A 12,380-nucleotide genomic window follows, 5' to 3' on the forward strand; every position below is an offset into this window, starting at 1 on the left:
AAGGGTCATCTAGCTCCAACCTCCCTGCCATGGGGGACACCCCACACTAGATCAGGCTGGCCAGAGCCTCATCCAGCCTGGTCTTAAAACACCTCCAGGGACAGGGCCTCAAGCACCCCCCTGGACAACCCATTCCAGGGCTTCACCATTCTCATGGTGAAAAGCTTTCTCTTCACATCCAGCCTGAATCTCCCCGCCTCCAGCTTCATTCCATTCCCCCTAGTCCTATCACTACCTGAGATCCTGAGAAGTCCCTCCCCAGCCTTCCTGTAGGCCTCCTTCAGATACTGGAAGGCCACAATTAGGTCACTTCGGAGCCTTCTCTTCTCCAGACTTAACAGCCCCAACTCCTTCAGTCTGTCCCCAGAGGAGAGGTGCTCCAGCCCTCTGGTCATTCTCCTGGCCCTTCTCTGGACACCTTCCAGCACGTCCAGATCCCTCTTGTAATAGGGGCTCCAGAACTGGACGCAGCACTCCAGGTGGGAGTAATCTAAGTGCTAAGTGATCTACACTTAGCAAGAAACATCAGTGGTAACAGTTCTGTAAATGATTTGAGAATGAGGGAAGGAAAAAAAAAACCAACCCCAACAACAAAAACACAAGAAAAAGATTTGGTTTGATACTTAAGAGAGATGAGGAATGGAGACATTGAAATTTATCTCTGGTGAAACTTATAACTTGCTTTGCTTGACATTTTCATAAGCAAGTTAGGAAAGTGAGAGCTAATGAAGCTGCTTTTGGGTGAATGAATATGCCTAGAGATATTTTCAGAATGGAAGTCTGTGTTGGATAGAGAAACATTTTGTTCCATGTCCAGTTCTGTTTACTATTTTCTTTAGTGGCCTCAGGCAATGATACTAAATGATGTTTCAAGTATGGTGAAGTATAGGATTCTGAAAGATCTGTGCAAATGGTGGCAAAAAAAACCCAAACAAACCACCAAACCTGAAATATACAAGTTTGCCAAAAATAAATGCAAAATGCTCTGCTTAGAATAATTCCTTGAAAAAATAAGTTCTGGAACAATTGGCTAGGTAGTCATTTTGCAGAAGGATATCTGAGGGTTGTGGTGAATCACTAGCTGAATCAGCAGTGTCATGCTGTTGCAAAATGGCAAGCTGGGAGTTATAAACAGGATTACAGCCTGTAAGCCTCATAAAATACTGCTTTTGCTCTGCAGTGATAATGCCTTTACCAGAATACATCACCAAAAAATAGTAAATCAACTGGAGAGAATCTAGAGAAGAAAAATGAAAATGCTCAGAAGTCTGAAAATCATGACTGATGTGTGAAAAAAAGGAGAGGTTTAGGCAATCTAGAAGAAAGATTGTTTAGGAAGGCAAAGGAACTGGCTTGATGGCCGCACCCAAAGAGTGGCTGTCAATGGCTCCATGTCCCAGTGGAGGCCAGTGACAAGTGGAGTCCCTCAGGGATCAGTCCTGGGACCTGTCTTGTTCAACATCTTTGTGGGTGACATGGACAGTGGCATTGAGTGCACCCTCAGCAAGTTTGCTGATGACACCAAGCTGTGTGGTGCAGCAGACACGCTGGAGGGAAGGGAGGCCATCCAGAGGGACCTTGACAGGCTGGAGAGGTGGGCACAAGCCAACCTCATGAAGTTCAATAAGAGCAAGTGCAGGGTCCTGCATCTGGGTCGAGGCAATCCCAGGCACAAATACAGGCTGGGCAGTGACTGGCTGGAAAGTAGCCCTGAGGAGAGAGACTTGGGGGTGCTGGTGGACAAAAAGCTCAACATGAGCTCTCAGTGTGCACTTGCAGCCCTCAAAGCCAATCAGATCCTGGGCTGCATCAGGAGAAGTGTGGCTAGCAGGTCGAGGGAGGTGATCCTCCCCCTCTACTCAGCCCTGGTGAGACCCCACCTGGAGTACTGTGTCCAGTTCTGGAGCCCCTATTACAAGAGGGATGTGGAGGTGCTGGAACGTGTCCAGAGAAGGGCCACAAGGATGATCAGAGGGCTGAAGCACCTCTCCTATGAGGGCAGACTGAAGGAGTTGGGGCTGTTCAGTCTGCAGAAGAGAAGGCTCCGAGGTGACCTAATTGTGGCCTTCCAGTATCTGAAGGGGGCCTACAGGAAGGCTGGGGAAGGACTTCTCAGGATCTCAGGTAGTGACAGGACTAGGGGGAATGGAATGAAGCTGGAGGTGGGGAGATTCAGGCTAGATGTGAGGAGGAGGTTCTTCACCATGAGAGTGGTGAAACCCTGGAATGGGTTGTCCAGGGAGGTGGTTGAGGCCCCGTCCCTGGGGGTGTTTAAGAGCAGGCTGGATGAGGCTCTGTCCAGCCTGATGTAGTGTGGGGTGTCCCTGCCCATGGCAGGGGGGTTGGAATTAGATGATCCTTGTGGTCCCTTCCAACCCTGAATGAAACTATGAAACTATGAAAGTAAAAGACTTCGAATAAGTAAATAGGTGTTACAAAGAGGAGTGAATAATCTTTGCTTTATCTGCTTGGTTAATGAGACAAGAATGATTGAACTTAAATTGAAATGGAGAAATTTCAGGTTAGGTAGTGGAAAAGGTTTTTAACTGTACAGATGGTGAAGGACTGTAGTATGTTACTGAGGAAAGTTGTCAAATCTATATGAAAGTTGGTATTTTAAGAACAAGTTGGATGCATTTCTGTGGAGAAGGGGCAGGAATTCCCTGATTGGTTGAAATCCCTTCCAGTCCTATTGCTTGACATTATAGCATTCAGTTATAATGTTTTGTGAATTAAAAGTTAACACAAAGTTCTATTGTAAGACTCTCTGAAGTGATTTGAATGTAAGAAAGCCAGAATGTTGTTTCTGACTGTATTGTTCTTTCCTGTCAAAACTATTGTTAAATGTTGAGTGAATTACAGTCCATTGACTATGCAGCAGCATTTACCATGCCAATTCACAGATCTGGGCTTCTAATTGATGGTGGTTTTTTTAGATACGACTAGCAAGTAACTAATCTGCAGTTGTTCATAGTTGCATAAATGATGAAAGTAATTTCAGTTTAGTGTTTCTTAAATAGAAAAAAGATTGATAACTTGTGATTAGATGTGTTGCTTTTATAATTTGAGATGGCAAAACTTGTTTAAGAAAGAGAATAAGAGAGAGTGACTTACGAATTTGAAAAGGTACTCATGGATCAGGATTGAAGGCAGAAAGGATAGAGCACTGCTTGGACACTGGCTACTGAAGAAGAGAGTTAGACCCTTGTGATCCCTCAGCTTTGTACTGAGTGTGACCACATATGGAATAGACTACCTTGCTGGCCAATTTGGGGTCCTATTTACTCTTCCCTGCAGCTGCAGCCTTTTGCTCTGCACACCAAAGCAGTGCAGAAGATCTAGCAGTGACCTTGGCCTGCACACCAATCCTTGGTACGAACTAGAGACATTAAGTGTTATCACTACTGGAAGCAGATGCTCTGTGAAAATGTGCCGTTAATTTCAGAAATTGCAGGTACTTAGAAGAGACCGACCTGAAAAGTAAAATCACTAAACAGAATTCATTCTATTCTAACTCCAACCGAGACACTCATATTCACCAAGTTTTTGTTTTAATTTCAGATAAATATGAGAGAGAAGCCAGTCAATATTGGAATGAATTTTACAAGACACACAAAAATAACTTTTTCAAGGATCGCAATTGGCTGTTTCTGGAGTTTCCAGAAATTCTTCCTGAAAAAAAGAGAGAAGAGTTGAAAACAGAAGAAAGATCTTTAGAAGAAACAGAAATAAATAGTATCGACAATTTTTCACACAAAAATGAAATGCTTGAGGAAAGAGAAAAATATTTGAAGAAAAATTATGGAGGTGGTTCTACTTCTGTACAAGGATACATATATAATAAAAACCAAGAAAAATCTCTTACTGACAATCCTCAGGGCAAAAACTGTGGAGAGAAAGTTGGTAGACGAGAATCCTTTCCTGGTAGCAATGCCACTTACAGAATATTAGAGGTAATGCACTACAAATATTCTACCTATTAGATCCAACTCAGATGTCTCAAAAGCTGCTAAAGAGGCTTAGTATGTATCTGGAAAATAAGCATTTAGAATTTTATGTGCTACATTCATTTATGGCAGAAACTTTCAGGGAAACTTTTGATACGGGCTTTGTTTTCCCTTTGCAGTTTCTCCCAAACCAGAATTTAGGGCTAGATTGTCAGATTCCATTTTCACTGGGAGTTGGATTCCTGATTTCCTAAGGAAAATTCTGTCTTGAAGTGCAAATACTTGATGTGTTCTTACCACATGGTGAAATTGGACAAGAATACTGCATTTTTTCATAAGTAGTTTGCGAGAGATTCTTTCTTTAGAAGGACACTGAGGTGAGATGCGATCGTAGAAGTGATTTGAGAATCGTGATGTGAGCTGTTTGTCCTGTTTCTGCCCAACAGACCTTCAAGTGTAATTGGTTTTACCTACCAAATAATGTGAGACAAAATTTTGTTTTTCTTCTGGTTTTAGGTTGGCTGTGGTGCTGGAAACAGCGTTTTTCCTATATTGAAAGTTCTGTGGTATGTAGTGCTTGGTTTTCAACTACAAAAGTTATATTCTGATCTTGTTCATTTTTTTTTCAAATGTTATTACTAGACCAGTGCTACAGGAAGTGTTGAGTGTACTGGTTTGCTGAGATTCGGAATTCCTTGCAGATCTCAGATGTTATTAGCGTCAGTACAAGGTACTTCTCTTACTCATCAACCCTAGTCTTGAAGGGAAGGTTTGTCTTCAGGTGCATTCAAACTGATTTCTTGTAGTTAATCTGAGGCAGGTGAAATATGCTCTTGTATGTCATCATAAAGCTGCCAGATATCTCTTCAAAAGATCAGTGTCAGAGACAACAGATAATGGTATGTGATATACTGGTAAAAATTACTTCTTACCAGAAGTGTTACTTCTGAATCTGAATGATACATTTTGTCAGGTTTCAGTGTCAAGAAAGGCACAAGTCCTATACTGCATTATCTAAATCTCTAAATGTTTCAATCCACTTGGCTTCCAGTTTTAGAAAAAACTGATAGGACAGCGTATGCTCTCTTCCACTTAGGCAGGAAGGTTTTAGACTAGACTAGACTAGACCAGGTTGGAAGAGACCTTTGAGATCAAGTCCAACCTATCATCCAACACTATCTAATCAACTAAACTATGGCACCAAGCACCCCATCAAGTCTCTTCCTAAACACCTCCAGTGATGGTGACTCCACCACCTCCCCAGGCAGCCCATTCCAATGGCCAATCACTCTTTCTATGAAGAACTTCTTCCTAACATCTAGCCTAAACCTTACTGGTGCAGCTTGAGACTGTGTCCTCCTGTTCTGGTGCTGGTTGCCTGGGAGAAGAGACCAACCCCCATCTGGCTACAACCTCCCTTCAGGTAGTTGTAGACAGCCTGTGTCTGTATCAAGTGCTGAAATGGATTTCTTTTCATTTGTGCCCCCAAGAGTTTGAGTACAGCACATTTCATTATTCTATAAGTGAACTCCAATTGGTGGCATCACCACTACACAAAAATACTCTATTTTGCAGACTTAGGTTTTGCTAACATTTAGTAGTGTTAACAGTGTGCCTTCATTCCAAAACAAATGCTTTGCTTTAGAAAGCATATATATATATATATATAATGAAAAGGGATCCCTGTTTCATGTGAAAAGCTTGGAAAATAAAGGGAAAGCATACCATGTGGCTGTATTAAATAGGATGAGAAAAACTTTTGTGTTTTTCCTCACATATTAAGTTTTTTTTCCTGGAGATACTTATTATTATGCAAATCAGTCAACCACATTTTTGGTACTTTGAGTAATTCACACAACTTGTCTTGCATGTTACCTGATGGAAACACCTCTTATCTCATAGCAGGTACAGTTTCACTCTGAATTTTATCTTTAGATTGCCTTTTGTATGCATATAAGAACAAGCCATTGTCAAGTATGAGCGTACCATACCTACCAAAAAATTTTCCACTTAAGTTTGTAACATAACTTTCAAACTGCTTCCCCCCTACTTCCCTTAAATTTTAAATTACTGCTTTTTAATACAGTGTGTCATGAAATGACCATCCAGATCAAACTGTCTTTTTAAGTTGGCTTCTACATAGCTCCTGTTCTGCCCCTGCTGAGCTTTCCCTGAGCATCTTTCTCCTGTTCTGCTCTTAAAAAAAAAAAAAAAAGAGATGACATCCTAACAAGTCAATTAGGTAGTTAGCTTAACTTTTCCCAAGGGACTGACTGGGTCCAAAGCCTGGCAGATTGTCCTCATCCGTGGTAAATATCTACACTTACCAACTCACATGGTGCACACACAGCTGATAGAAGTTCTGCTTGGCAACAAGGCTTGAATGTATTTTGGTCCACAAGGGTTCTTCTGTTGAGCCCTCAGAGAGAAGTCACTAATTCAGCTGTGTGTAATAGTGCAAGATATTACAGACACTGTCAGAGTTTATTAATTCCCTTTCTGAAGAAACCGCCTGTTCAAAATCTCAAATATTTTTTGAAGAGAGATTAATTGATCATGAGATGACCATGAGGTCATCCCTTGGTAGGTTTTGAAGGGCTTTCTCAGCTTCGCTTAAATGAATATTTTGGGGGTGAAAAATGTTTCCCCCTAGTTACTAGTGTTTGGTGAATAGTACAAGGATGTTTGCAACTGGCTTATTCTTGAATGGGAAAGGAAGGGTAGAGTGCTACAGAAAATTGTTACTCATCTTGGCTTACAAAACAAAGGGAATAATGGAGGGAGACAACCAATACTGCATCTAATCAAAGGCGCAGCAAGGTGACGCATGGGAACCTGAACCACCCCATGCCTGCCCAAATCATATTGCTAATTAAATTGCATACATGGGCTAATGATAGAGACTTACTGCAGTGCTTCTATAAGAAAATGTGACCTATTAATGTGAATTTATGTAATGCAACACCAGGACATTCTCATCAGTCCTGACAGCCCTCTGTGACCTTCTTTTCCTTTTCACTTCCTCCCCAACAATGTTATAATTCTCCTTTTTATATTAACTGCCTTTCTGGTTTTCATATGAATTTGTCTGCCCTTTTGGTTCATTACAACCTATGTGGCTTTCCATGTGCTAGACATCAATAACTTTTGCTTGATCAAACCTGTGGAGAGCCCCAAAGGGCCCTCTGTATTTCCATGAGCACTGATGTAGACTTTCATCTTTTACAATAGTAATTTTTTAACATTGGTTTTGTTTTCCAGCAGTACACCTGGAATCTTTCTGTACTGTTGTGATTTTGCTTCAGGAGCAGTGGAGCTGGTGAAGGTAATTCATATGCTTGCTTTAGACTACCTTATAAGCTGTAATTCAGGAGGCTGCCAGGAAGCCGTCTTCATGAAAAAGAATGTGATTGCTTTGACAACTTTTAACTGAAGTTTTCAATATTCCAAAGAACAAAGTCTTACTCTGTGCAGAGAGGAATGAATGCCATCACTGAGCTTCGCTTCTCAGCTTGAGTAAGATACTGGACAGAATAGGCTTTTATATGAGATGTTTTACAATGCTGAATAATGGAAGAAAAAAAGTTTCTTGAGTCACAGTAAACGTATTAACTGCTAGTGTTCTCTCTATACCTCTTTTTTATCTTTTTTCTTGACAGTCACATTCGTCCTACAATTCAGCCTGGTGTTCTGCCTTTGTTCATGATGTGTGTGATGATACTTTACCCTATCCTTTTCCAGATGAGACCCTGGATGTAATTCTCCTTGTCTTTGTGCTCTCTACTATTCATCCTGACAGGTAAATGGAGACTAAAGGGCAGAGCCAACTGGGTTACTGGAGGTTTTCAAGAATAGCAAAAGAAGATGATGAATTTTTTTATTTATTATTTAGTAAGCTATGATAAATACAAACCAAGGTATTTTAAATGCTGTTTCCCATTTTCAGACTTCCGGAGAAAAGCCGATAAGGCTAATTCATTAGTAAGCCTCATGCCTCCATCAAAATACAAAGGCTATAATGTAACTAAGTACATCTGTATTCAAAGTGATAGATTCAATAAAACTACAAATTAAAAGAACTTATAGAAGGAAATTAGTGATCACACCCAAACATTCATGTTTTAACACTTCACAATTTGTGAAGACGTAGGTTGCTGATTTAACCACATACAAATGCTTACATGCAGGCCTTTTAAACCAAAGTGCATCAGGAATTTTGTAACTTGTTTGGATTAAGAAAACTTGATCTAATTTTTATGCAGTCTTACACTGAGTGCTGTTAGCCTTGCTACTGATGCATCTCAATGTCTAATGAACCACACTTCATGACTGTTAAGGCTGACTGATTGTGCAAATGCTCTTTTTTTTTACTGGGGAAAAATGCAAAATAGGGCATGCAAGTTAAACTCCTTAACTCTTCCTGTAACTAGATTTTATGAAGGGAAATACATGCTGTATGTGTGGTAATAGATTAATTACTTTAAGAATGTCATTAAAATCGACTTGGAAACAGAACAGTATTTGCCTAAGTCTGAGAACTGTTTCCCTGCCTTGCTGCCCAAGTTACTAATGATTAGCTTTTCAGAAAAATCTTTGCCATATAGGATATTCTCCCCCTGTTTTTTCAGAGATGATCCCATGAGTCATGCAAAGCCTGAGTCCAGGTTTCAAAAACAATTCAAGCAGTAGATTTCAGATCTCTGTAACTGCAGTGATGCTGCCAGAAAGAAATTGGACAATAGAGATGCATTCATTCATTCTTTGTAGAAGCAGGAATCATAGAACCATTTTGATTGGGAGAGACCTTTTGGATCAAGCACTACCAAGTCTAATCTAGCACTACCAAGTCATCACACTCCTCAGCACCACATCTACATGTCTTATAAGTACTTCCAGGGATGGTGACCCCACCACCTCCCTGGGCAGGCTGTTCCAATGCCTCACAACCTTTTCAGTGAAGAAAATTTTCCTAGTACTGAATTCAAACTTCCTCTGGCACAAATTGGAGCCACTTTCTCTTGTCCTTTTCCTTGTTACTTGAGAGAAGAGGCCAGTGCCCACCTTGCTCCAGCCTCCTTACAGGTAGTTTTAAAGAGTGAGAAGGTCTCCAGTCAGCTTTTCTCCAGGCTAAACAACCACAGTTCCCTCAGCCACTCTCATAGGACTTGTTCATATTATTCAAGATTTGGGTCCACCATTGCTGAGTACAGGAGGACAGTCACTGACCTCATGGCCACACTGTTTTTGATACAAGCCATAATACTATTGTCATTCTTGGCCACCTGAGAAACATTGCTGGTTCATAGTCAACCAGCATCCCCAGGTCCTTTTCTGCCAGGCAGCTTTCTAGCTGCTCTGCCCCAAGCCTGTGGCATTGTATGGGGTGGTTGTGACCTATGTGCAGAACCTGGCACTTGGCCTTGTTGAACCTCATACAAATGACCTCAGTTCATCAATCCAGCCTGTCCAGGTCCCTCTGTAGAGTCTTCCTACTCTCAGGCAGGTCAACACACCCACCTAACTTCCTGCTGGTGTGTTTGATTCCCTTGTCCAGGTTATTGATAAAGACACTAAACCGAATTGACCCCAGTACTGAGCCCTGAGGAACCATGCCTGTGACTCCTTTCACTGCAACTCCCCATGAGCAGACACTTTTGCTAGTGTGAGAAACAGTGTCAACAACTTTTCTAAAGTATGGATAAATAATATGCACAAACTTTCCCTCATCCACTAAGCAGGTTACCTCGTCATAGAATGATATCAGGTTTGTCAGGCAGGACCTGCCTTTCATAAACCCATGCTGGCCTAGTCTGATTGCCTGATGGTCCTGTATGTGCTGCGTGATGGAACTCAAGATGATCTGCTCCATAACCTTCCCCCAGTCTTGTGGGTGGGTATCACTTTTGTTAACCTCAACTGGAACTTCCCTGCTTACATCCATGGCTGCTGATTAATGATGTAAAGTGGCTTGGTGAGCACTTCTGCCTACTCCTTCAGTCCATACAGCTCCATAGGTTTGTGGGTGTCTAAGTGGTGTAGTAGGTCACTGGCCATTATTTCTTGAATTATGGGGAGTTTATTCTGCTCCTTGTCCCCATTGTCCAGTTCAGTTGGCTGGTTACTCCAATAACTGGTCCTGCTACTAAAGACTGAATTAAAGAAGGCTGCCTTGTCATCCTTGGTCCCTGTTTTTCCCACCTCATCCAGTAAAGGATGGAGATTCTCCTAAGTCCTTCTTTTGCTGTTAATGCATTTATTATCCAATGTCTTGTCAGAATTTTGTTGAGTCTTTTCCTATTAGTCATTTGAGAATGTTTTTGCTTCTTTCTCTCCCCATGTCAGGATCTGAAGGCTGACATTGATTCTTGTGTGTATCCCCATAAAAATTTCCATATAATTATCTGTGTTGTAAGACCCATTTTCCAAAGATTTGTTAGTCATTACTGTAATCTTGTATAATTAAAACAACTGCATGAAAGCAAGTGTAATCCAGATACATCTTGCTCAGTATACATTCTTTTCTCGAAACTTTGGGAAATTAGAAAGAAAACCAAGAGAATGATGATGCAGAACTTATGTACTTGGGAGACTTGGAAAATATATGAGGAACACATTTGTATTCAGAACAATGGTTACTTAGTGCTTGCTCTTCAGGCTATTGTGTTTAGTTTTTGATAATTGCTACTCTTGTACCCCATTTTTAACACACTTCAGTTCTGCTAGAAGTTCCCTCTTAAAAGTTGGTAGCAAAATTTGAAAGGTATTAAGCTTTCTTTGAGCTATATAATTAACATGCTCTAGTCCTACAGGATGAGATTTCTAGTGGGGTTTTTTGTGAATGTACATTTTCATTGTGTGCACAGAACTTGTTTATATAGGTGAAATCTCTAATTCTGTGCACAACTACCTGTCTTGAACAGTGTCTTAGTTTTAGGTGTTTCTGCCTTTTTGTCTGTGGCAACATGCTTGATTGCCTGTGTTGAGCATTAGTGAAAAGGACAACTTTTAAAGTACTTAGCTTCCTCTAAAGGAATTCCATGCTTTAAAAGTATGCTGCTTTTTGGATTTGTTTGTTTGGAGCTATGATAATCTTTTCTGCTGAGCTACCTCCTAATTCTGTCACTGAAGTGTATGTAAGATGCCTGCACTGCTGCTGCATAAGGACCAAATTGCATTAGTGCTTGAGCTCTGATATTCTTGTGGCAAGGCCACCTGAGAAACAGTGATTGTATAAAGGTGCTCTCTTGATACACATAATGGTGTGCTGATTTTGTATAGTTAAGGAGGATTTGATCTTCTTCAGCTATTTTCAGATGCAGCACCCTGCATTTCTTTTCCATTTATTTAGCATTCACTCTGGCTCTGCATCTTCTGTGTGGTTTATATGCTTCCCTGTGGGAGAACGTGTTGAATTGGGCAAGTGAACTTTTTTACCTTGCAGCCTGCCAGGTGCAGCCTGCCTTTTGTGGTCTTTCGTGAATGTGGAAAACCTTCAGCTCATTCTGAAAGAGTGAGGCAAACCCAACCCATTACTCATTAGCAACATTTGGCAAAGTACTGCAAATATACTTTATAAGAAGCTTCGAGGTAAGGTTAAAAAGCAAGAGTGAAGATTCGCTGTTCTAGTGAAGGAGAAAGAATACTGTGTATGGTACCAATTCTTACCATCCATACTGCAGGCTGGTGTAATCTTGGTAACAAATAACTGGTGTTATACACCACCAAGATTCACAAACTTGTCAGCATTTTGGAGGATGCAGACTCTCATCTAAATAGCAATATCACCAGTTCTGCCAGATTGGATTCCTCTTTCCAACCTCAACAATTAGGTGAATAGGATTTTTGGTAAAGCGTTCTTCCTGTTCACTAGTGTCTGGACTTTTTACAGTAAATGTGGACACATCTCACTGTAGTTTTCAAAATTAATGTATATTCTAAGCATCTAGAAAAAAAATAATCAGTTATGTTTGCACATTTCACTGGTATTCTATTTATTTTCTAAGGATGCAAGGGGTTGTAAATAGGTTGGCTAAACTACTGAAACCTGGAGGAATGTTGTTATTTCGAGACTATGGAAGATATGATACAGCACAGCTTCGTTTCAAAAGAGGTAATTTCTGAATGTTTTTTGTAGTTCATTGTTAGTTTTAACTTTTTCTTTTAAAAAGCTACATGTCCATTTTCATTACTGCTCTGATTTCTTAGGTCACTGCCTGTCAGAAAATTTTTATGTGCGAGGAGATGGAACCAGAGTATATTTCTTTACCAAAGGTAAGAAATGGCATATTTTTGTAGAAAGGGTTAAGTGTCTATCAAGATGATTTTAATTACAAAAACTCATCTTAGAAGAGAAATTTAAGGAAGGTTTTACTGGCTTTTATCTTTTTTTCTGCTTTTACAAAGCCCAAAGATAACTACTGAAAAGAAAAATCC

General features: G+C 40.6%; 1 protein-coding gene across 10 annotated transcripts in view; it reads left to right on the forward strand.

The window, feature by feature from the left end:
- METTL8 (methyltransferase 8, tRNA N3-cytidine) overlaps positions 1 to 12,380 on the forward strand; it is an 85,999-nt gene that overhangs the window by 69,059 nt on the left and 4,560 nt on the right. For 9 of the 10 annotated variants that reach the window (XM_068138604.1, XM_068138606.1, XM_068138607.1 and 6 more), the window contains 6 exons: positions 3,562 to 3,953; positions 4,464 to 4,513; positions 7,209 to 7,272; positions 7,607 to 7,746; positions 11,951 to 12,057; positions 12,153 to 12,218. In XM_068138604.1, the coding sequence (XP_067994705.1) occupies positions 3,562 to 3,953; positions 4,464 to 4,513; positions 7,209 to 7,272; positions 7,607 to 7,746; positions 11,951 to 12,057; positions 12,153 to 12,218 (819 nt within the window). The remainder of the gene's footprint in view (positions 1 to 3,561; positions 3,954 to 4,463; positions 4,514 to 7,208; positions 7,273 to 7,606; positions 7,747 to 11,950; positions 12,058 to 12,152; positions 12,219 to 12,380) is intronic. The other variant, XM_068138599.1, reaches the window with a different exon arrangement.

The sequence above is a fragment of the Melanerpes formicivorus genome, unplaced genomic scaffold (genome assembly GCF_026170545.1).
Source record: "Melanerpes formicivorus ecotype bairdi unplaced genomic scaffold, bMelFor1.0.p_v2 SCAF_5, whole genome shotgun sequence".
Taxonomy (NCBI): domain Eukaryota; kingdom Metazoa; phylum Chordata; class Aves; order Piciformes; family Picidae; genus Melanerpes; species Melanerpes formicivorus.